This window comes from Melospiza melodia, chromosome 2 (assembly GCF_035770615.1).
Source record: "Melospiza melodia melodia isolate bMelMel2 chromosome 2, bMelMel2.pri, whole genome shotgun sequence".
Lineage (NCBI taxonomy): Eukaryota > Metazoa > Chordata > Aves > Passeriformes > Passerellidae > Melospiza > Melospiza melodia.
Genome location: NC_086195.1, coordinates 143,470,088 through 143,495,624, shown reverse-complemented (window position 1 = coordinate 143,495,624; position 25,537 = coordinate 143,470,088). Strand labels below are relative to the sequence as shown.

Below are 25,537 nucleotides of genomic sequence, written 5' to 3'. Positions count from 1 at the left end.
TCAATTGCAAATGGGATGCAGATTGTCCTGGAAACTTTGGGGAATTGTTCACCTCAGCTAAATGCAGGTAACACTTTAGGTCACTTCCTGCACTCGCCTTGGCTGAATTAGCCTGGACAAAACTTTGATTGGAATAACGGCAGAAATGTGCAAAGATGAAGCTGAAATCCAAATAAATAATGAATGCAGCCTCCTGTTGAATGGCTCTTCCCTAGCACTGGGTCTCATTAAAATCAATAGAAGGAGCACAGAACAAAAGGCCATGTGTTTACTGAGTTTAGCCTGTAGATAATGAAGTGGCAAATAGGTCACGCTGCCTAGGAATTTATTTAAAGCAATTTTGTTTTGATAATGCCAGCTGTCACCAAGTGCTGCTCACAGGGATGGTCTCCCAGTTAATTTTTCTTATTACCTGAGCAAGCCTTGACCCTTGGAATACCAGCTCTGGGTGCACAGTGCAGCTCTGGGCAGGGGGCTGGAGGTGTGGGCACTGGGCATGGTGAGAGGAGAAAATGGAAAAGGGAATTTAGCCATCTATAGCTGGGCAAGTTTGCTGTCTTTAATTCCATAGCCAGACAAGATTTATACTTGGCTTTAAAACACTGCCCTGCTGAAAATATTGCAGCTCCTGAGCTCCAGGTGTGCACTGAAATGAGGAGATTACTTTGGGGTCTAGAGGAGAGCAAAGATCCCCTCGCAGGGCTCAGTCTCTGGCTGGGATGGCATTTCTGTCTGGAGAAAGGGAGGTGATCATTTGGGAAAAGTGGGGACAGTGACAGCATGCTGGAAAAGATTTCCTCAAGCCTCAGAGCATCCCCTAGGGATGCTCAGAGCGATTTAATCAGCAGGGAAAGATTATTTAATCAATCATGAACCTGGGGTTGAATTTTTTAAAGAGAAGTAATTTTCTGTTCATTCTGAAAGGGAGCAGGAAACAAGTGTGTCTGACAGAAAGCTGTCCTGGCTGGGGACAGCCTGTGGTGACATCCGTGACAAGAGGAGCCTGTGTCAAACAAGTGTGAACTGGGTCCTTGTGCTTGTGAAGCAGCAGAGCCTCTGCATTCGGCCATTCTTGCAGAGGGGCAGGTTCAGGGTGTGTGTGGTGCCTGTGGGAGATGAGGGGCAGCCCCAGCCCCTCTGGGTGCAGGATCCCTGGCAGGGTTTGTGGGATGGAGCTGCTGGGCCATCCCTGTGCCCCGAGCAGAGCCCAGGCTGTGCCTCGGAGCGGGGCATTCATCTCCAGGCAATCCCTGCTGCACAGCAGAATGCTGGATTAGCAGTTAGGAGCCCTGGTGATTAGAGAGATTAACTGCTAAACACATCACTCCTTCGGGGGCCAAGCCTCCCTTTTCATTTGGAGCTGGTAGCCCGTTAAAATTACTGCTCTGGCAATTAGGAGAGCACGAAGCCGCTGACCTGCACAGGGGTTGTGCTTTAGGAGAACCTTGCTAGCAGTATTTCTGCCTGTTTGCTTGTTAGGCAGCCCACTTTCCTTCCTCCGGACATTTAATGTGTTGCCTTCTCAGAAGATGCTGCTGGATTGCAAGGAAAAAGACCAAGCAGGTCCAAGGCCCATCCAACCTGGCCTTGGACACTTCCAGGGACCCTGTGCCATGGCTTCCCCACCCTCACAGGGAGGAATTCCCAGTATCCCATCCATCCCTGCCCTCTGGCAGTGGGAAGTTCATTCCCCCTCGTGCCATCAGCCCAATGAGGACTTCAGCTTTCCTAACCTCTAACCAGGCTTCTCTGGAAATGGGACTTGTTGGGATACAGGGAGAAGGTCACTGCAGTCAGGGAAAAGAAAAGTTTCACTCCCAGATTCTTGGAAAAAAGAACCCTGTCAGTTGTTTATTTATTTATTTAGAAAGCACATACAGCGATGCACGGGGAGGGGACGGAGATGCAGACCAGGTGAGCAGAGAAATCCAGCCCAGAGGAAGAGCCAGACACCTCCTGGAGGGTCGGTGGTACATCAGTCTAGACGAGATTAAAAGAAGGAGCCATGGGGAGCCTCTGAGGAGCGGGAGCTGGCGTCCCCTCGGGCGGGCTGGCTCTGTCCTGGCTCACGCCATGGTCTCCTTCCTCAGCGTGCGCCGCTGCTGGCACGTCAGGATGCTAGGGAAGGATGACTTCCCCTTCGTCCTCGACCTCTTCTTCAGCTTCTTCTGGTGCTTGAGGGAGATGCCCAGCTCCTCCATGATGGCATTGAAAGAAAGACACTGTGGGGAGAGCGGATGGAATTAAACGTTTCCCACAGGGAGAGCCCGGCCAGAGCTGGGCCTGGCCCTCACGGAGCCCTCAGGTGAGGGCAGAGCTCAATGTGCGCCATTGCAGAGCCCTCAGGTGAGGGCAGAGCCCAACCTGGGGCCTCACGGAGCCCTCAGGTGAGGGCAGAGCTCAACCTGGGCCATTGTGGAACCCTCAGGTGAGGGCAGAGCCCAACCTGGGGCCTCACGGAACCCTCAGGTGAGGGCAGAGCTCAACCTGGGGCCTCACGGAACCCTCAGGTGAGGGCAGAGCTCAAGCGGGGCCCTCACGGAGCCCTCAGGTGAGGGCAGAGCTCAACCTGGGGCCTCACGGAACCCTCAGGTGAGGGCAGAGCTCAACCTGGGGCCTCACGGAACCCTCAGATGAGGGCAGAGCTCAAGCGGGGCCCTCACGGAGCCCTCAGGTGAGGGCAGAGCTCAACCTGGGCCATTGTGGAACCCTCAGGTGAGGGCAGAGCCCAACCTGGGGCCTCACGGAACCCTCAGGTGAGGGCAGAGCTCAAGCGGGGCCCTCACGGAGCCCTCAGATCTTGGCCTGGGCCCTCACGGAGCCCTCAGGTGAGGCCAGGGCTCGGCCTCAGAAGATCCAGCTGGGAAAAAATCCCCGGACACAACAGGTGACTGCAGGGGTTTTTCCCTAACTCATCTCCCAATGACTTTCATGTAACTTTGGCTCAACTAAAGACGTTGATGAACGTTTCTGAAATTCCCCACAGGCGCGTCCGCCATGTTTTGGTGGCCTCGCGTCACTTACCCTTTCTTGGTTGGCCCTGGCCTTACAAAAGAAAAGATCTTGTTTTAAACACCATATACTTTAGTCACAAAAGAACCACGAGCATGCTGGAGGAAACAAAGAAGAGTTTTTTTAAGGTTTCTTTGTGGCTTAGTTATTTTTCCCTCATGAAATGAATGGACATTTCTCAAATATAGCGCAGGCCTCAATCTTCGTCTTTTCTTTGGAAAGAATCTTTTCAAATATCGTGTGGTGAAGAAAGGAGATAATTACCACAAGAATAAGGGAGATGAATGGCTTGGAAAGAAAGAAGAGATCTTCATTCTTCCCACCATCACAACATTAACAAAGACATCTGGGGTAAGTGGAAACATATTTTAAAATTCACAGCTGGAATAATTATGTATAACAGAAAGAAACAGAAGTAGCCTTTAAGTGGAAGTATCTGGCTTTGCTAAAAAAACCCCCAATAATTGTTCTGTGCAAATATACATGAATAGATGATTTATATATAAAATCGAATGATGGCAGCAGGGGGAAACTAAGCTTTAAACCCCTTACCTTATAAATAAATAAAGTGTGTGGCTGGGTCTGCAGCGAGCTCCTGTGCTCAGTGTGGGTGTGAATTTTGGGTCCTGTGTGTGCCACCTCGTCCTCATGGGCTGAGCTGCACACAGCTGAGATCCCAGATTCGCAGCCCAACATTCTCCTTCCCTGAGGTGCTTCATGTTTGTTCATCTGCGGTTCCGAGGTCAATTAAACTCCTGTTAATTGGTGCCGCTGCCCAGAGCCAATGGCACAGCCGGGGCGGTGCATGCTGTCCTTTGAACCGGCAGCCGCGGTGGGCAGGCCTCCGCTGCGGCAATTGTCATTGAAATGCGCTCCCTTTGTGGATACAAACCCGGCATCCCGGCTCTCCTTCCCCCTGGAGCAGCGCGGGGAGCAGGCGTGCTCCCGACCCTTCCCGTGTGCTCCAAGCTCTCCTGGAGAGCTGCACCGCTCATCCCCGAACCTATGAACCCAAAGGCTCTGGGCGGATTACTGCTCTCTGTGCTCTCAGCTTTAACTGGTTTCAAAGTCTGAATTACAAAGTGAATCCAGAGCTCCGTGGTAACTAGGGTCCTATTAACCCTTTGTAGGATGGATCGGTCTTTTATTTTCCTTCCCTGTGTTTCTCACTAGCCTCCTAATGTGTTGTATTTAATCCTGGCCATTACTCCCTGCAGAGTGCAGACAGGGATGATTTCTGCAGGTGAAAGAGTGCATTTTACTGCCTTGTTAATAGGCTGGTACTTTAATTTTCCAACGGGATTCCTGTTACTCAGACTGTGCAATAACCACAACGCCTTTCACATTCATCTCCGCAAAACACCCCCCTGAAGTTCATTTTGCATGTGCAGACAGATACACAGAACATTTTGCTGGGAGGTTTTAATATCTGATCTGTGGAGTGCCCAATGGCTCCGCTTCCAACTGCTTTGAATTTTAAAATAATTATATCAGGAAGACTCCAAGGTATTCTTAGGAAAAGTGGTGCACAGCCTCAGCCAGAATGGTGTGGGGTTTATAGGAAAGCCATGGACAAGGAACACACCCCAAGACCTCTGAGTCCAAGTCCTCTGAGCAGCACCTGCACAGCAGCCTTCAGAAAGGGGATGTTGACATTAAAATTCGATTAAAAAGGGAAATATACTGTTCTTTTGTCTCATAGTCAGGTGGCCAGACTGAATTGCTTTAAAACCCCCTTTTTTCCCATGCTGGTCAGTCCACTGCTGAGGTCTGCCCAGAACAAGAGCAGAGTGGGCACAGATCAATCCCTTTTACAACCTCATGATGAATTTAACATTTTGCTTTCAGCCAGCTTAACTTTCTCATTCTGGCAGTGTCAAAATGCTGCCGGCCATGGCATGGAGAAGGAAATGCCATCCTTTAAAAACAGACTAGGTTCTGCTCTCTGTGTGATGTGGGACTCTTTCTCTGTGCCCTTTGGTCATTCCAGCAGCTGCTAAAGCTTAGTCATGAAGCTCCCAAATCCTTCCTTACACTCCCATGCAGAGGTCTGTGCTAAGCTTTAGGAGAATTACAGACTCAGAATGAAAAAACACATAAATAAATAAATAGCATAAAATAAAGTAGAAACAATGAAAAAAGAAGAGTTGTAGTCAGGATTTATCAATCTGTTGCTTCTGCTGCTGGGCTGCCATTGAGGACAAGGCATTTTATTAATACCTTGCAAAGCCAACCAAGCAGCAATAAAGCAGCCACCCAAACCCCAGGGTGTGGTGGAAGTGCTAGAACTGTGAAAATCGAAGGATGTGGGGCAGATTTCATTCTGGAAGGACTCCTGAGCAGCTCAGGGACAGAGGAGGAAGTGCAGAAGTCAGGATTTTTCTCCTGCACCCATAGCTGGGACACTGACCTGTGCCTTGTGCTGAAAGGAAATGGATTTACTTTTGCACGGAAGGAAAAATATCTGAAATAGTTTCTTTTAGTGAGCAAACTGCTGCTGGGGCACACTGAGTATTCTGTCACACAGATGGCACGAGGAGAGGCATATTCTGGTGGCATGAGGAGATCCCCAAATTAACTCCTTTAACCTGCCAGAGTCTATTGAGCTGTGGCTGTCAAAACAGTGTGACAGTAACCCAGGGATTCATTTACCTCTTCCCCGCTTACAGAAACTGCTCCTTTGTGCTCTGTTCACAAGGAAAGCCAGAAAAGCTGCTTGCTGCTCACCTGAGCACCAGTGATGGTTTTTGATAACTGTTTGTGCAGCTGGGATGGGGCTCTGTTGGGGATGGCAGGAGCTGCTTTGGCATTCCCCAGGGAGCTGCTGCCAGCCCGTGGGGCTGTGTGTGGGACAGCTACACCCAGGGAACGATGCTGTCACTGCCAGCAGGGCTGTGGGACTGACAGCTGGGACAATGTTTACCCAGCAGGTGACAGGAACGCTCTGGATCCGGCACTAATCTAAGGAACAATTACAAAACCGGTCCAAGCTGCAACCCTGAGGATTTCTTGTGTGGAGCAGTGATGGAGATAAACACATTAGGCATCTTCCTTCTCCTCTGAGAGCTGAGAAGAGCTGAATTTAATTAGTTTTAAGTCTCTTCTACTGGGAAGCTGCAAATAAGAAGTGTTTTCTTTAATCAGGTATTCAGAGGACCTAATTCAGGTCTTTGCTGGCGAGAGGGAGCATTTTATGGAGAGCCAAAGCTTTCAAGGCCCCATTCAAACCAGTTAAGAGACCATTCTGAGCAAGACAATTTCTTGCAGCATCTGGAGCACAGCATAAAGGCCCACCCTGGATGGGCAGGGGAGAATGGGAGCAGCTGAGCTGTGAGCAGCAGAGCTTTGTCACAAAGCACTCCGGCCTGCTGCCAGCAGCACCAGCACTGGGACAGGGCTGAGGGGAGGTCAGGGGGCACTGCCTGCCTGCTCTGCCTGTCCTCAGCAGCAGGTACACAGACACATCCAAGGGGGAGCACTCGGGTGTGAAGGAATCCCCTCCAGCAAGGGCCCTGACTGCACAGGGGGCAGAAATGGCCCCAGGGAAACAGAGCAGTAACTTGTCTGATGAGCTGAAAACATAAACAGGGCTGAGGGGAGGGAGACGAGCTGGTGACACTGATGGGAATCTGGGATACAATGGAACACAGGTAACAGGGTTTGGGAACACTGGGGTGTGCCACAGTTCATGACATCCCTCGAGCTGGCATTTCTGTGCACTTTGTGTGTCTCAGATTGTTGACATATGTTTTTTGGTGGCAAAACCACATCCAGTCCACTTTCCCCTGCCCTGTCAGCCCCTGACTGGCTGAGGGCTGGAGGAAATCCAAGTGTTGTGGTCCCAGAGTGTAAAACACATCCAGTGCTAGCCACCTGCACAGAACGTGCCACCGGGGTGCAATATGCAAAGCAATGCAGGGCCTGGCTCTCTGGGATAAACTGATGCCCGACTTTCCCACAAAGGAGTTTCTCTGTTACAAATGAACCCCGTGAATTGCTCAAACAAGAGTGGAGTTGCTCTGTTAATGGTCTGTGTGGGTGTTGCCTGAGGGTGCTGCTGTTGAATATGTCCTTAATGGCTACATGGCATAAAATGTAACTGATGGGTCTGACTTTGTGCTATGAGTTACTAGCAGGCTTAGAGAAATGCATTTTAAATGGAGGAATTAAAATTCATTAAATATTGACACAGGGCATAGGAGATGCCAGCTCACCATCTCTGGCAGCCTGTAACAGGGTTCAGGAAGTTAATGGAGCCCTGCAGGGTGTTTGGGAGGTTCCTGAATTCAGAGCTGCCTGAATTCAGAGCTGCCTGGCCCACTTGCAGCAGAGACCAAAGCGGCCGCCCCTCCCTGCTTTCAGTAACTAGGCTGCCACTGCTCAGCTCGGCTTGGGGAGGAGATGAAAAGGAGGCAAATCATTTTCTTACCTGAAGCAGGTGAATTACCCCAGGAAATGACAAGGTGACAATTGCGCATGAGAGGCTGTGACAATTCTGAAAGGCTAGCAGCTCTCCAGAGCTCCCTGCTGGGGGTGTAATTATTTCCCGTGACACCGTTTAAGCTGCCCCATTTCGGGCTTGGGCAGTTCGCTCTGGATCAGCTCAGCCCCTGGTTAACCCTGCGGGAGCTCCCCCGGACACACCTGGCTCCTCTCCTGACTACACCGTGTGGATCGAGGGCTGCGCTCGGATCCCCCGCTCCTCCCGGATTAATTTGCCACAGTCTAACTCCGTGGATAAGGTGGTGCCAGAGGTGGAGTTGGACGGGTGGGGTTGCTTACACTGCAGTCCGTAAAAGAAACAAAAGGCCTTGCATGCAAGAGAAGAGAAATGGAGAAAGTAAATAAATGAACGAAGCAAAACTGAAAACAAGCACGAGAATGATTCAAAAGCCATTTAAATCAAAAGAGACTCAACTCATGGGAACAGAAAAGTCACAGATTGTGTTCAACAATGCTTTGGATTAGCTTAGTGATAACACACCCGGCACAGCATTTCCCATCTAAGCTGCTTATCTCACCAGGGAAAAGAGAAAACAATCCCAGAGAAACCAGAGAGAAGCACTGGAATCGCTGCTATTGTGCTCTGGTGAAATTGCTTCTGGAAAAGAGGCTGGATGTGCCATATTAGCTCACTTGATGATTCTAATTATTAAGCAACACCTTGCTGAGCAGCAGCAGTGCAGGTGCAGAAATGGGGGTGTGCACACGTGTGTGCAACCCCGAATTGTGTTATTCATCCCACTTATTGCTCAGTGAATTAACACTCCTGGCCTAAAGCTTTAGGTCTGCTTTAGTCCTGCCTTCAGGGAGGCACTGCCTTGCACAGACTCCTGCAAAGTTTCCAGGCTATTCTGCACCATGTTAGCACTTAAACTAAACATTTTAATTCTACTAAATATTTTAATTAGCTGCAACTGTTCTCCAAAACGTATTTGAATAAACGATCTCCCGAGACAGGAACAAAACAAAGATACCAATACATTTTTTATGCATTTTGTGCTAAAACGGGCTAAATTACTAATTAGAAAGCTGCAATATGTGCAAATACATTAATCCTTTATCTCTGCCTTATCCCAAACCAGGGACCCTTTAGTTGGCATGTCCTGGGGTTGCTCCATGAGCTGCATCTGTTTTTTGTGGACAGTGACGCTGCTTTTGATGCAAACTGCACCTCCCAGATCGAGCTCAAAATGTTCCCTTCTCCTCCCACTCATCCCTGCTGCCCTCGGGGAGGGTCTTTGCCTCAACAGCCACTCCTGGCATTTATGTCACCACCCTTGTAGGATAACACCTTGGATGGGGATGGGGAATCCTCCATGGAAAGGCCTTTCCCACCTCAAAGTGCAAAGGGAACTTAAACCTGCTTCGAGGTGGGTGCCTCATATCTGGGAGCCTGGAGTGAGGAAATGGGAACCTTTGGGGACTCAGGGTCACCCCCTGCTCCTGCAGGTGGGGTCCCCTTGTCCCTCGGGAAAGTCCTGCTGGGGAGAAAAGGAGCCAAACAGGGCCAGAGCAGGGTCCAGTAGAGAGCAGGACAAACTGCCCCGGGGCAGGAGGGGCTGGCTGACGGCTTAGGGACACTCTGCCAGTTCCTGCTCAGCCCTGACTCTTTCACAGGGCTGGTGGCTCTATAAAGGGGTTTTAAGGATTGATCCCTTCTCACAAAATGCTCTAAGGCTCAAGGTGTGATTTACACACAGCATTTACTTCGTTTTCTTCTGCCCTTTTAAATTGCTCATTACACTTCAGCGGAGCTATTACCAGAACTTCTTTGGCTCCACAATCTTACTTTACAGTGGCATCCATCACCTCTCGGTAGATCTCCCTGCTTTGAAGTGCATCCCTCAGCACAAGTGGTAAACCCCTGGCTTTGAAAAAAGATGCTTTCTACAACAAGAGGAAAATGACTCTTGGGATTTGGATGTGCTTTCCTTGTGATAATGCCATATAAAAGACCCAACAGCCCAGTTGTCTTTTATTCCTTTCCAATGTAATTTATGCTGGAAGTCCTAAGTCCAAGCAGAAACTGTTTGAGAAATTAATTGCCCTTGTTTTGCACTGCCCTGCTAAGCAGCACTAATTGGACCGTGGGTGAGGCACTTCCCTGTCGTTATTAATAAATTATTTGTCATTAAAGCCGGGGCTGCCTGGTGGGAGCTCAGCAGCAGGAAATGCACGCTCCATCACGGAGGTGTGTGCTGCTGAGCCCCACTGTGCCCAGGGCTCAGCCCTCGGGAGCAGGGCAGGGTCACTCACTCACTCACCTGCTCGATGTCGCTGTTCTTGCGTGACTTGTAGATGAACTCTCCGATGGCCACGAACACGGAGAGCACCAGCCCCGCCGCCAGCACGATGAAGATGCCCCCGATGTTCTCCACGCCGAGGGCGCTGGCTTCCTTGCTGTCCTCCTCGGGGCAGCCGTTGCCTCGCCACCACTTCTCCTTCATCATGTGCAGCTTGCCCTCCTCCTGCAGCTGCAGGATGGCGATGGTGATCTTGTCCCTGTATGGGGACCCTGCAAGGGGACAGCGAGGCCTGGCAGTGCCACCATCTGAGGCAGCAGCCTCCCTTGTCACAGGGGGGGTTGTCACAGCTGGAAAGGGGAATCTCTGTTGGTGTCTGCCCTGGGGACTGGGAAGCAGAAGGCTGCATGGCTGCAGTTATTTGAGAATTCATGATAATTTTAGGGTCTCCTAGGGAGGTTTATTTAAGCCTTGGCAGTGGGTTTTCTTGCCGAGGCATTCCTCCACATCATATTTGAATATTGCTGTGAGCACTCGTTGAGAATTTCCGCTTTGCATCCCTTCTATTGACTTCAGCATCTGTTGGTTTTTCCTGCTGCCTGTAAATGAGGGCTGCCTCAGAGGAGTCCACAGCCACTCAGACACCTTCTCTTCTCATTTACACTCACAGCTCCACCTCAGCTACCTACAGCTTACCTACAGTAAGAACACTGTGTGGACAAGTTCTTTATATTTTGATTTGCAACAATAGCAGCCCTGCAAGCTGAAAATAGGAACAATTTCATGCTTTTGGTTTGCAGGCCACCATTTGCTAAATGATGTGTGTGCAGGCTCTGCAGTTTTATGGGCTGGGCAGTGTCTGGCGAGGAGTGGGGTCACACTGGGTGGCTCAGTCTGCTTAGATTTGCTCTCACTCTGCTCAGCCTCTCCATCTTCCAAACTCCTGCAGCCTGTGTTTGTGAGAGAGACTTTGTGGGATCAGGATTTTGTGATAGCAAGGAGGGGGCCTTGCTAGAATGATTCTGTGATTCTGTGAGATGCTGTTTGGCTCCAAAGGCTCGTGTGTGCTCCCAAATCCTGACCTGCTGGACTCCCTACAGCTGGAAACATTTGGAGTCTGGGCTGAAATGCAGAGCTGAAAGCCCTGCAGCTATTTCTTTCCCCTTTCCCCTCCTTTAGCAGCACATTAATAAGACGTGGAGGGACAGGACACAGGGAATGGCTTCCCACTGCCAAAGGGCAGGATTAGGTGGGATATTGGAAAGAAGTTCTCCCCTGTGAGGGTGGGCAGGCCCTGGCACAGGGTGCCCAGAGCAGCTGTGGCTGCCCCTGGATCCCTGCAAGTGTCCAAAGCCAGGTTGGATGGCACTTGGAGCAGCCTGGGATGGTGGAAGGTGTCCCTGCCCATGCCAGGGGTGGCACTGGATGGGCTTCAAAGTCCATCCCAATCCAGGCAGTTCTATGATTCTCAGATTTTCTTCAACCTCTATTTTACCAAAGTCACATTTTGCTGCACGTCAGAGATGTCGCAAACTCAGCTCCATGAAGGCAAACCAAGCTTTAAGGCAGATTGTGTGCCAGAATGGAAGGGATCACATGGCACTTCAGACAAATCTCACTGAGGCACCACCCATGGCTTCAGTTTTGCTCCTTATTTTGCTGTGCAGGACATTGTTAAAAACCTTGTCCCATGGCTCTCCATTTCCTTCATCCCCCAGCCCTGTCTGAGGAGAGCAGCGTGAGGAACATTGCAGCTCCTCATTTGTTGTGCCAGCACCGAGCTGCTGCTGGGGCACAGCACTGCCAGCACTGGGCCATGCTGTGCCCACAGCTGCCAGGAGACATGTGTCAGTCTATCCCAAATCCATCTGGGAAGCCAGAGACCAGCACTGCTGCAGGCAGCCAGCTCTGAGAGGAAAACGTGCCTGCTGTAAGAATGGATGAGTTGTGTGCTTGCTGTTAAAGACCCAAAAATAACAGCACAGAAAACAGGCCAGAAACACCTCCAAAAACTGGCTGAGCACAGAGGAGTGAATTATTACCCCTGGAAACAGCAGTGCCTGGCAGAAGAGAGAGCAGAATTGTTTGTGCCTTGTCCCCTGCAATGTGTGAGGCTGCAGGACTCATCCATTTCCCCTGTCTGGAAGGACACAGCTGGGAGCTAAAGTGGAGCAGCCAGAGTCACAGCACAGGATTTGTGGGGCTGTTTATTCTTTCTTGTGTTGTTTATGTTGCCATCAGGATTACCACAATTCATCTGGAGGGTAACAGGCACCTCTAGATTTCTGCACTGGCTTTTAGAGTTTGTCAAGAGTGCCTGGAGAGCTGCACTGGTGGTGGTTTATTGGTGAGCTCTACCACCACCCACAAATCCATCTCCACACCTCTTTAAATATTCAGCACATTACTTATGGCCTCTGAGCTGTTAACAAACCTCTTAGGCCAAGAAATACATTTATCTACTTTCTAAACAGTCTCCCAAGGAACTGGGAAGAGCTTTAGTGTTAGAATTACCTGCATCAGCCTGGCACTGATCCTGGAGTAACATATCACAGAATTCCAGAATCATTGAGGGTGGAAGGGAACTGAGAGTCCAGCCTGTGCCCAGTGCCCACCTTGTCCCCAGCCCAGAGCACTGAGTGCCACACCCAGGCCTTTCTGGCACCTCCAGGAATGGGCACTCCAAACCTCCCTGGGCAGCCCCTGACAAGGCCTGGCCCCCCTTTCCATGGAGAAATTCTTCCTGATGCCTATAACTGCTGTATTTTACTTGCAGAAGATGCTCTGATAAAATGATATATTTCCTGGATTCAGGAATTCTCCAATTCTCCTCCCTGTTTCTTCAGGAGCCACAAGGTGCTGTCCAGCTCCCTCACTGGAAATTCTGGAGTCACAGACCCTGTGGTTTTACATTCCCCTGCAGTTAAGCCCTGATGAAGATCTGGTGTTAAGGGTCACTGACAGCCCTTTTATTTTTTTTTTATTTTCCATACAGCCTCTGCAATCAATACTCTTGAATGCTCTGAGAGAAATAACAGAGGCTTGGGGGTTCCTCTGAACAGTGGCAGGTTTATCTTGTTTATGAAATCAGTTGTTTATGAGATGCTTAATGATGCTGGATTATTCCACAGTGCTTGGGGATATCTATTCCCCTGAAATTTGCAGGTTTTTCTCAACAAAAATATAAAGGTTCACTTCTCATACAAGAAACATCTTATAAATATATTTCACAGCTGCATTTCCAATGGCTGCACTGTCTCTGAGGATTGCCATCTGTTCCAATTATTCCTTCGTTGTTCTTAGTTTAAAGTGTGGCAGTTTTATAACCCCAAGGAAACTCTTGCCATGAGTTTGTCATTCCTGGGGGTTTTAGCTTTTGTATCACTTTTCTCAGGGTGCCAGGGCTGTTCTCACATAGCCAGTGGTAAAATATACTTGGGATGTCATGTCTGTGACAATCTGTCTGCGGGGCTCAGCACCACAAAGAATGACAGTTCCAAGTGCAGAGGTGTTTCTCCCTTATTTATATTGCTCTGTCAAGCAATGGATGAACAAATCCCCAGCTGGACCGGGCTTGGAGCAACCTGGGAGAGTGGGAGGTGTCCCTGCCATGGCAGGGGTGGCACTTTGAGATTCTTTCCAAGCCAAACCCTTCTGTGGCTCCATAATTGTATGAACACAGGACAAAACCTGGCCCCCCAGTGCCAATTGTTCACAAGTGCACAGAACAAAAATCTGACATAATTTTTAATGCTGTACAATTAGAAGACCTTAGAAAGGGTACTGGACATGCTAGAAAAGGTCTGCCAGAGGGAGTTCAGAGAAATTGGGAGTCTTAAAGCTCTGCATGAAAGGGGATGACTTTCTGATTTATTCAATGACAGTGCAACACTGAAGAACAGTGAGGATCACCTGCAAGGTTCTGCATCAGGGAGATGCAGGGTTTTGAGTAAGCAGTTTTCTTTGGGGCACATACAGAATCCCAGAATGGTTTGGGTGGGAAGGGACCTTAAAGCCCTTTCTGTCAGGTGGGCAGGGACACCTTCCACTGTCCCAGGTTGCTCCAAGCCCCACCCAGCCTGGCTTTGGACACTGCCAGGGACAGGGCAGCCAGATTATTTGGGCACCCCGTGCCACGGCCTCAGCACCCTCCCAGGGAGGAATTCCTTCCCAATGTCCCATCTAGCCCTGGTTTTGTCAGTGTGCATCCATTCTCCCTTGCCCCGTTTCTGAGGTCCCAGGAGTGAACGGTTTGCCTCAGGGGACCCTGCTGTGCTCCCCAGCCCTTACCGATGGGGGTGCCCACGCCGTAGCCCTTGGAGTCGATGAGGCCCCCGATCTGGGTGAGGTTGCAGTTCCTCTGGGTCACGTACTCGATGCTGGTGGACTCCATGAGCAGCGCGTAGTCGGTGGTGAGCACGCGCTGGATGCCCTCGTCGTTGTTCTTCACCAGCGCCGTCTGCTGCCGGCTGCTCATGAACGCCCACATCTTCTCGTACGTCGAGATTTTGGATTTCTGCGGGGAAAGGGGGCACAGAGTCACACCAGCACCCAGCTGCCCTTGCCGGGTGTGCCTCAGCCTCCCCAGCCTCAATGGCGGCACCGCATCCAGAGTGACAGGGAACTGGTGGCAGGGCTTCCTTCCAGCAGCACTCCCCTCTTACTGGGCTTTGTGCTGAGCAATCTCTTGTTGTTAACCCACTTTCTCTGCTGTGCCAGGAACGGAATTACTGCCTGGCTGTGAAGTGCTCTGGAGTTTTCTGGGCCCATGCTGCTCCATGGATTGCAGCATGCAGGCAGCTGACCCAGTGCAGCTGGGCACTGCTGTCCTGGCACACTGCTGCCCTGGGACACTGCTGTCCTTGGACACTGCTGTCCTGGCACACTGCTGTCCTCAGACACTGCTGCCCTGGGACACTGTTCCTGCCCATTGGGGCACGCTCCAAGAGCCTGGTGATGAACAAAGCATTCCTCTGCCCCTGTCTGTTCATATCACTTGCCTGAAGTCACACATTTCAGGGATAAAATTTGAGGAACAGACCAAATCAACTCCTGCTTTGTGCTTCCCGTTGCAATCAGACTTGAGGACGTGATCTCTTTGCCACAGGGTTTAAAGGCAGAGTCTCCTCAGTCCCTCAAGACCTGTCTCTGGTTTACAGCCATCTCAGCTGATTCCAGGCTCTGTTTTAAACACCAGCTTCGGGGAGATTCCTGTGAGAAGTCGATTTTCTGGTTCTTTGAGCTTTAAATGTTAATATGCCTTATCTATAAATTCAGTATCTGTGAATGTCACCTGAATTCCACCTCAGTTTGGTGAGCCACACGATGCCACTAAACTCTGAAGGTGGTTAAGTGGCTCTCCACAAGTAGTTACCAATTTTATAGCTCAGTTGGGAATATTTTTGAAATTGATGGTATGTTTATGTACTAGACTGACAGTGGAATTTAGTGGAAGAATGTGTTCCTTACTCAGAAGAGTTTGTAAGAACAATCTTGGCTTCTCAACTTGCCAGCTACCATTTTTTTTCCTCAGGATGGATCCTGTGCCAAATTTTGGCCTTTGAATCTTCATTAATTTCAGTGGAAACACATCTGCACTTTAGAAGGCAGGAGCTGGCACAAGCTGCAACACAGGGTTAAGATCTGTAATGATGGAGGGGCAAAAAAGCAGTGGAAGATTTATGGACATGCTGGAAACAGAGCAGGACAGCAGTCTGGAGAAATAAAGTGTGTCACTGCTTGTGGATGGGGAACATCTTGCCTTCATCTGGACTTCTCCCACATTTGTCATTCCCACAGATGGGCAATGCTGCTGGCTTGCCCTCCTAAAAGGCTTCACTGTCCTGAGCTGCCCGGGCCCTGGTTTTGGGGTATTTCCATCTACTTTGGCCAGATCTGGCATCTCTACATAGGGAAAAGGCCAATTCTGAGGTTCTTTTCAAAGTAAGAACTCCATTTTCGCCCCACAAATAATTCCAGTTGCTTTTGTTTTCTTCCCCCCACTGTCTGGCTAAAAGTAACTGCAGAAAAGTGACTCCCTTGATAAATATCTCATCTACAGAATAATTTTTTTTCTGAGGAAACTATAGCAACAAGGACACTGGTGCTAGGCATTCCAAACCTGGGCAGTCACAACAGTTAGCATGAGCCTTATAGACACCACTAACTGCAAGTGATGTCAGCTTGAAAAACTGCAAGTGGAGCTTTGGAAAGTGCATTTGAATAAATGCAGGTAAAGCAGTGGGAGTACCTTGCTTTTCCAATGTGCTTCCTGACCTCCATCCCATCCAGCAGTTACACCATGTAATCTCATCTTCCAGGGCTTCCTGCTGCTACTTTGAGCACAAAGTCCTAAATCAAAGCTCTTTAGAGTCTGCTTTGTGTTTTCCTGTGCCTGATGTCTACAGAAACCTTTTCTCCATGTGTGTCCCATTCAGTCCTGGAAACCAGAGGGATTTGGGCTGTGCCCCTCCTGTCCTGCATGTCAGTCCCTTGTTCCTGTCCCCTGCGCAGCGAGGAATGCTCCGCACATTGTGGTTTGCTTTGAAAAATGTTGTTCTGAAAACAATCTGTTCCCCTTGGCATCCCTTGGCTTTGGCACGGTTTGATTTGACAAACCACAGCTTGCAGCAGAGAAAGCACTCGAGGCCGTGACCCTTCCCAGGGCACCCAGCCCCGCGCCTCACTCCTCAGGGTGTGTTTGCTGCTGCCGCAGTGATCCCTGCTGTCCCTGTCCCTGTCCCCAGCGCTCCAGCACTGCCGGGGCCTGGACAGCTCCCGGGAAAGGGGCAGAGCCTGGCGAGGCGCTGGAACTGTGCGTGCCCTGGGAGGAGAGCGGGAGCGCAGTTACTGCTGCCTCAACTCCCTCCTGCTGCCTCCTCCCAGACCCCTCCCTCGGTGTTTGTTCAGCTCAAGGAGCACATGCACCATCTCAGGCTGAGGAAGGCAAAGTCAGAGCCTTCCTCTGCAGACACAAGTAGCTGCTTTTGTACAGAGAGCTACTCCAGGATTTTTTATTTCAGGTTTTGGGCAGACAAAGAACTCCTTATCTTGTGAGGATCTGGAGATGCTTCCATAATAAAAAAACACCACAGAGTGTTTACAAGTGTGATACACTGCATTTCTCATGCATTTCCACTGTGTCCCCATCCCTCTGCCAGGGAATCCATCTCCAGCTTCTGTACTGCCCTTCCCCTGTGCCTCTGTGCACACGTATTTCAGGCACAAGTAAGCTGGCACATGTAGCGCATAAATATTTAACCACCTTGTCTGAAGGTTTGCTTTTAGAAGCTCACATGCTTTAAAGCCTACATATTTCTGCCTGCAGGATTAATGGTGCAAAAAGAAATCAGTGTAAAACTAAAAACAGCTCTAGGAAATTTGTTCTGAAATTCTCATGTACAGCTCCAGGACCTAGTTCCTCTAAATATACAGGGATGCAACAGGATTTGAAGTTTTGTCTCTGAAGCTAAATTTGACTTCAGAATATCAATGGCAGTGAGCTTCTTTGGGCATGAAAGAGCCAGAGGAGAATGCAGAGCTTGCTTTGCTGGAACATCTCCAGGTGGGTTTCCATCTCAGTGGAAATGTCAGCTCATCATTTCAGGAGCTCACTACAGCAAAATGCTGTAGCTGGTGTTTTCCTTTCAGCAAGGAAACATCTCTGCTCAGCCACAGCAGAGCCTTGCCAGGGGCAGTTCACCCCTGGCAGCACCAGCAGGGACAGACTGCCCAGGATCCCAGAATCCTGGGATGGTTGGGGTTGGAAGGGACCTCCAGAGATCACCCAGTCCAACCCCCCACCAAGGCAGGGTCACCTGGAGCAGGTGACACTGGAATTTTTGATTTTTGTGGTTTTGGGATGTCCCCAGAGAGGGAGAGATCTCTTGTCACAGATGTTGCTCTGCCCCACTGCTTTCCCCAGAGTCTCATCCCCTCCCGAGGCCCTGTGTGTGTGACTCCATGAGCACCATCCTCAGACACCACAGGGAAAAGCCTGATCCTGGCTCATCCTGAGCCTGCCTTCCCTGCTGACACTGCTGAGGGAGCTGCTCAGGAATTCTGACTGTCACAGGGTTTTTGTGCATGTATTCTGGATTTATAGCTTGTTGGCTTTTGCACTGACATTTTATGAGATTATCCATTTGGTCTGTAATTAATATAATAATTAAAAAACAGGAAAAAGACATAATTATCACAGTTGTCTACCAAACAATTAGCTACAGAAAACTCTTCTCTTGCAGATGTGTTCATGTGTGTGTGTGGCCCCTGCATTGACAGTCTGGGTAATATGACCATGGAGCACTCAAAAAAGGGACAAGCAAACTTGCATTTTCCTGTGGAATTACCATGGTGCAAATGTGGCTTTCAGAAAGGGAAGCAGACTTTTCCAGCTGCTTTTTACTGAAGTGGCTGGGAGGAAACAGCATCCCATCTGGAGGAGAATATCCCCATGTCCATGCCCTGGCTCCCATCAGTGGCAGATGGGTTTACCCCTTGCTGCACTTCACTGCCAGGCTTGTTTTCCACATGTCCTGGGGGAAACCTTCTGGGTTTTACATTCCTGGTGCTGAAGGATCCCCTGAGGCTGGAGTACCTGCTGTATTTACCTTCTCCAGTCCCTCAGGATGCTGTGGTTGTGGCTGTGGGTGAATTATGTATTTACAGACTCCTCTGATCCCTTGGGATGCTGTGGTTCTGGCTGTGGGTACCTGGTGTATTTATCTTCTCCTCTAATCCTTCAGGATGCTCTGGCCCTGGTTTTGGGTGAATGCTGCATTTCCCCATCCCAGCGATCCCCAGAGATTCTGTGGCTCTGGTTTGGGGTGAATGCTACATTTCCCCATCCCTGTGATCCCCAGGGATGCTGTGTCCCTGAGTTTGGGTGAATGCTGCATTTCCCTGTCCCTGTGATCCCCGGGGATGCTGTGTGCCTGGGTGAATGCTGCATTTCCCCATCCCTGTGATCCCCCGGGATGCTGTGTCCCTGGGTTTGGGTGAATGCTGCATTTCCCCATCCCTGTGATCCCCCGGGATGCTGTGGCTCTGGTTTTTGGTGAATGCTGCATTTCCCCATCCCTGTGATCCCCGGGGATGCTGTGTGCCTGGGTTTGGGTGAATGCTGCATTTCCCTGTCCCTGTGATCCCCGGGGATGCTGTGTGCCTGGGTTTGGGTGAATGCTGCATTTCCCCATCCCTGTGATCCCCAGGGATGCTGTGTCCCTGAGTTTGGGTGAATGCTGCATTTCCCCACCCCAACGATCCCCGGGGATGCTGTGTCCCTGGGTTTGGGTGAATGCTGCATTTCCCTGTCCCTGTGATCCCCGGGGATGCTGTGTGCCTGGGTTTGGGTGAATGCTGCATTTCCCTGTCCCTGTGATCCCCGGGGATGCTGTGTGCCTGGGTTTGGGTGAATGCTGCATTTCCCCATCCCTGTGATCCCCGGGGATGCTGTGTGCCTGGGTTTGGGTGAATGCTGCCTTTCCCCACCCCAGCGATCCCCGGGGATGCTGTGGCTCTGGTTTTTGGTGAATGCTGCATTTCCCCATCCCTGTGATCCCCCGGGATGCTGTGGCTCTGGTTTTTGGTGAATGCTGCATTTCCCCATCCCTGTGATCCCCCGGGATGCTGTGGCTCTGGTTTTTGGTGAATGCTGCATTTCCCCACCCCAGCGATCCCCGGGGATGTTGTGTGCCTGGGTTTGGGTGAATGCTGCATTTCCCCACCCCAGCGATCCCCGGGGATGCTGCGGCTCTGGTTTTTGGTGAATGCTGCATTTCCCCACCCCAGCGATCCCCGGGGATGTTGTGTGCCTGGGTTTGGGTGAATGCTGCCTTTCCCCACCCCAGCGATCCCCGGGGATGCTGTGTGCCTGGGTTTGGGTGAATGCTGCCTTTCCCCACCCCAGCGATCCCCGGGGATGCTGCGGCTCCGCCTCCCGGCCCCGCAGGAGCGCCGTGAGCGGCTCCGGCCCCGCGGCTGCCCCAGTTTTTGCCTTACCTTGAAGAAGGTCATGGTGGATCCGTCCCTGACAGCCCCGTACTCTATCTTGGTTTGCTTGGCCAGGTCATCTGCCGAGTCGATGGGAGATTCCATCCTCTCCACGGTCAGGAAGGCAGCCAGGTTGGCAGTGTAGGATGAGATTATGATTAAGGTGAAAAACCACCATATTCCTCCAACTATTCTGGTGGAAAGAGCTTTGGGCATCAGCTCTGATCCTGTTACAACACCATCAAAACAATCATATTAAAATGAGCCTTTCCTGATAGCACGGCCTGGTTTTAGGCACAGAATGCTTTTATGAGCTGTAGCATGATAAAATGATTTCAACAATAATCTCACAGATGCACAGCTGACATTTATAATGGTAACACACTGGGAAGGGGATGTGTGCCATGATACATGACAAATGGAATTATCCTTGGGTCTAAGCCCCTTACCTCTCTGAGCTAACCAGCCTTGTGATATTAATCTTGTACATCCCGAGCAAGCTACTCTGGTATTTGTCTACTCCTGGAGCCCCTTTGTGCCTGTACACTGCAATCAATTTTGTAACCAGAGCTCTTTAGCAAACGCTCTTCTCCTCCTAGCTGCCTGACAGAAATACCTCCCAGGAGGAGCCTGCCCCGTGCATCCTATTGACACAGCTCAGCACCAACAGGGAGATCAATGCAGCCCCAGTCACCTCCACTGAACCTCAGCTCAGCCCCCACAAACCCTCTTCTAGCAACGTGTGCTTCACCTCTGAGAAACCAGAGGGTCCATGGACACATCCCTTGGATCCTCAGGGCGATGCCAAGTTTTGGACAGTGTGTTTAACACATTATTCTGAACAGGTCTGAGCAGCTCTCTGCCATCGCCATAAGTCCCCACAGAGCACTATATGTTACCTGCACTGCAATGGTTTCCAGGCACCCAGATAATCTCTATTTCAGCCACAGATATACTCGTGTTTCTAGGCATTCTGAGGCAAATCTTCTGCTCTTTAACTGGGGGGCCATTCCCAATGAATTCTGTGCATAATGTGGGATTCAGGATCTGGTTCAGCAAAGCTCCTAGGTAGCCACCTGAGTAATTTGACTTCAAAGTAAAGGTTTTGCATCATTATTTTGCTGATGAGGGATGGACTTAAGAAAATACTTAAGAGCCCGTGAACAGAGTGCTCAGGGCTAAAGCTTTTGATTTCACAAACATTTTTCTATTACTGGAAAAACATGTTGACATATTATGCCTCCTCAGCTATTCACTGAGTTCTGCAAGAAATTTCAACATTGCATAGAATATTTTCAGACTTTGCAAAAACTCTGAATGTGACTTTTGGGGCAGAGACCGAAAGGGTAAAGCCTTCCCCACCAACCAGCAAACAGATTGGAGCTGTATTTGTAAACACAGAGCTGTGTCTCTTAAAGGTCAGAGCTAAGCTTAGCCCAAGGGTTGGAGTGTGTTGACAGAGCTGCCAAACAGCGAGAGCAGTCTGAAGGCAAAAACTCTCACTTGAAATTTTCCAGGCCAAATGGAGTTGTTTCCAGAGCTGTAGCTCTGCCTGGGTTTGTGTTTGAGCTTCTGCTGTACTTTCTTGTTTTCCTGATTAGATTTCTTTTTCAATACAATGGAATATTTCCTTGTTGCTCTCTATTTCTAAGCTGAGGTTGAGCTGCAAAAGCTGTGCTCATTCAGGTCATCCTGAAGGGATTCTTGCTTTTAAGCTTAGGCAGCCATACAATAGAATTGCTGCACCTGGCCCCTGATGCTGTGCACACACATGGAACGTGCCAGTGCTGCTCAGGAGAGGATGGAAAATCCCTGTGAGCTGCACTTGTGGGGAGAGGTGCCAAACCCCCTGTGACTTCCTGCAGCAAAACATGGTTTGTGGGAAACAACACACTCAGTTCCCACCCTGGTAATCCTGCCCTGAGTGACTGCTCTGGTGAGGTGAGAGCAAACCCTGCTCCTGGCTGAGCTGAGTGGGGCAGCATTTCATTTTTCCCATGGTTATTGCAGGGTTCACCTTTCTGAGTGCCTCAGTTCCAGCAGAGAGCTCTGGTTTATCCTAGAGTGGCCTGGTCTGGAAGGGACCTTGAGGATCACCCAGTGCCACCCCTGCCATGGCAGGGATACCTTCCACTGTCCCAGGGTGCTCCAAGCCCTGTCCAGCCTGGCCTGGGACACTGCCAGGGATCCAGGGGCAGCCACAGCTGCTCTGCCCACCCTGTGCCAGGGAGGAATTCTTTCCTAACACCAAATCTAAACCTACTCTGTCAGTCTGAGTCCATTTCTCTTGTCCTGTCCCTCCATCCCTGTCCCCAGTCCCTCTGCAGCTCTCCTGGAGCCCCTTCAGGCCCTGCCAGGGCTCTGAGCTCTCCCTGGAGCTTCTCCTCTCCAGGTGAGCACCCCCAGCTCTGCCAGCCTGGCTCCAGCCCTGCAGCAGCTCTGGGGCCTCCTCTGGGCTCTCTGCAGCAGCTCCAGGTGCTGCTGCTGTGTACCCAGGGCTGCAGGTGAGCTCTCACCTGGGTTCAGGGGCAGAATCCCCCCTTCCTGCTGCCCAGGCTGTGGGATCAGCCCAGGATCTGCTCCATCCCCCCTGCTCCACCTGGGCGCTCCCTGCTCCTGCCTGCCCCGCTCCTGGCTGAGCTGAGCTCTGAGGACAGCTCTCCTGTCTGACAGTGACAGCTTCCCTGCATGGATTGGATGAAATGTGCCCTGTTTGGATGCTTTCGGAGGATGCAAACACATCTGAGACTTCCAGGCAAAAACAGGGGAAGCAGCATCTAAATCAAAATGTTGCCAGCAAGACTCGGGGGCAGAGACAATACTTGCTGAAGTCTCTCTAGTGCCTTTTTATGGCAGACATGACAGCCAATCCTGATCCAGACTTTGCTCACGCTCTGTAGAAAAGAGAAAGTCTGATCATCACATTTTAAAATTTAATCACAAGTGGCTTCCAGTCAAGCATAACGAGCAGCTGCTGCCAGGAGGAGGAGTGCAACGCTAGACCCAGATTCCACCACCGCTCCCATCATGTCCAAACTCTTCACGTGACCATGAGGCACAGACAATCACACCACAAGTTTGCACATGGAAACATTTGTGTTGCCTTACAAATGTTTGCTTTTGCCTTTCTTTCTTTTTCTCTCTTTCTTTTGTTTTGCTTTGAATATCCTTAAAAGACAAGCAGAGTCTGGTTGGGGCTGACTGTCATGTACCCAAGGTAGTGGTAACGAGCAGACACTGCATCCCACAGTTTGCTGTGGATGATGGTAAACTCCAAAAAAGGCAGGACAGGAAACACAAAATCCTGGGGCACTTTCACACACAGGGCAACCACAGTTAGATACACACACCTGCCTGATACTGTAAAACCTCAGCCTGCGTTTTACTGACAAATTGGAAGGAAAACAAAACAAAAAAGCTCCAAACCAAAGCAGAAATGCTCTTCTTTCATCCAACCTCCTTCAAAGCAACTTCTGTGGGGAAGTTCTGTACTCTCTCAATACAATAATGCACCACTAAAAGCAAGTGCCTCTTAGGTCAATACAAACTTTATTCTCTACCACATCTAGGAAAAAAATCCTCTTTATTTTTATATTTATTTTACTCATGTCTGTTAAAGAGGAAGGAATAAACTGTACCTGTATGAATGCAGAGATAGTTTTACATTCCTCACTTAAATGTTTAGGAATTTAATACCAAGGTGCTGCTGGGCTTTGCCTTTTTGGTTGTCGTGGGATGGGGTCTTTTTTATTCAGCTTTGATTTAACTTGAAATGTTTGTCAGAAAACATTTTCTCTCTTTTCAGTGGACCCCAGTGGTTGTGAAAAGTGATTTAATTGGAAACCTTGGGACATAAATGCCATAAACAAATGTGTTTAGCACATAGATCAATTTGACTTCCCACATGGAGTAAGCTTCACTGCCCCTCCTTGGCATCTGAATAAAATGTCAGCTGTTTCCAAAATCATCAGTAACAGGGGCTTGTGACCGGGTTAAGTTAAGGCTTCTAGGGTTGGATGATTTACAGAAGGGTAGGGCTCATACCTGCAGAAAAGCCATAGAAAACCAGGGTTTGGTGTTGGTTTTAAACAAGTGTTTGACAAGTGCCTACAAACTCAACAACCCTTCTGGAGAAAGAGCATCTTTCCCTGTTTGGCAGCTGGAACAGTTCTTCTAGGGCAGCTGAGGCTGTTTGTGTTGGGATGGAGCCCAACATTTTCCTGTTGTCAAACCTCCAATACCAATAAACTCAACTTCAGCACGAGGCACTTCGTATCCCTCTTGCAATGAAATTCCATTTCAGCTGCGGAATTCCCGTGCTCCCCTTCCTCTCAGACGCTCGCCCTCCTTCCTCCTGGCCTGGGCTGCAGAGTTCCCCAGCGGCAGTGGCCCTTGGCTTCCCTCCCCTGTGCTAGCCTGCGTGCGTGAGGTCAGGTTTTACAGTACATGCTGTTTACAGAGGGTGGAGTTTACCAGCACAGAAGCCCTTGAGCAGACTGTGGGACGTGTGCGAGAACGAAGTGTAACCGGTGTACCTTGCTGCATGAGAGCTCCAACTCCAAACCAGAAACTATTTAGTAAAGTAAAATTGTTTTCCACCACATCTGAGTCTGGGTTGCACGGGTGGGGGTTATACCACTCGTATGGTGTAAACCTGTGGCAGTCAACAGAAACAGTCTGTAAACATCGAGCAGAGGACACACAGCAAACCTGCTGAGCAGCGCGGCACCACGCGGGGAACGGGCATGGGACAGCCTGGCACGGAGGGATGACCCAGGCCAAAGGAGAGCTGGGCATGAAGGGTGTCCTGGGACACGGGCACTGCCCCGTGCAAAGGAGAGTTGGCATGAAGGGCGTTCCCAGACATCGGCACTGCCCCGTGCCAGCTGTGGATCAGCTGTGGAGCGATGGATGGCACACTGCTGGGCCTGGCACGGGCACTGCTGGGAGCCACGGCAGCTCCTGGGCAGCAGCCCTGTCAGCGCAGCACCCCTCACTGTCAGTGCATGCTGGACGTGCTGTCCCTGCAGCAGCACTGCCCAGCATTCCCGCATTCATCACGGGGGGTTTTGAGCTGGCAGGCACCCACCAGGACCATGGGGTCCCCCTCTGGAGCAGGTGCCCCACAGGCTGGGCATTCAGAGCCCCCTGCTCTGCCCAGCTTGGGAGGCAGCTCCCCACGCCACAGGGACACGGGATGGGCACTGCAGGGATGGAGCTGCACAGGGATCCCTGGAGAGCTCTGGGCTGAGCACACGCCCAGCAGGAGCGCCCCAAGGACTGCTCCTCCTCCCCAACGCCACGTGGCTTCCTCATGGAACGTGTGGATGCAGCTTTAATTGACAACCTCACCCAACACGTTCTAATTGCTGTTGCAACAATATAATTAAGCATTGAATTTATGCACGGTTGTGAGTGGCGTGCCTTGCCTGGCTGAAGTAATGAAGTCTGGTAATAATGAACCCGTTAATTGGGAGAGGATGTAGCTTAGGATGCCATCAGCTGCACAATACCCAGAACAAGAGTATAAAAAATAATGACAAAAGACAGAGTTTCCAGGTTCAAGTTACGACAGTTCTGCATGCACCCATCAAAAGAAAAGCAATTCCCAAGTTAGATGTTTCAGATTTCTGCTGCAATAATGGAAGCAGGTGTTGTGGAGTGACCAGACTCAGCTCATGCACACAGAGGGAAACACATCCTTCACAAGAGACCTCCAATTAGGACCAGTAGGTTTCCAAGAGCCCTAGGAGTGAAGAGTTCCCCCCACAGTGTTCACACAGGACAGG

At 50.3% G+C, this 25,537-nt stretch overlaps 1 protein-coding gene across 2 annotated transcripts in view; it reads right to left on the bottom strand.

Annotated features, from left to right (window-relative positions):
* Positions 1-1,822: 1,822 nt before the first annotated feature.
* Positions 1,823-25,537, bottom strand: part of LOC134414948 (glutamate receptor ionotropic, kainate 1) — a 102,105-nt gene continuing 78,390 nt past the window's right edge. For both annotated transcript variants that reach the window (XM_063150261.1, XM_063150262.1), the window contains 5 exons: positions 24,284-24,402; positions 19,758-19,975; positions 14,049-14,274; positions 9,780-10,030; positions 1,823-2,222 (listed from right to left, as the gene is read on the bottom strand). In XM_063150261.1, coding sequence (XP_063006331.1) covers positions 2,067-2,222; positions 9,780-10,030; positions 14,049-14,274; positions 19,758-19,975; positions 24,284-24,402 — 970 coding nt within the window. In that variant the 3' untranslated portion in view covers positions 1,823-2,066. The remainder of the gene's footprint in view (positions 2,223-9,779; positions 10,031-14,048; positions 14,275-19,757; positions 19,976-24,283; positions 24,403-25,537) is intronic.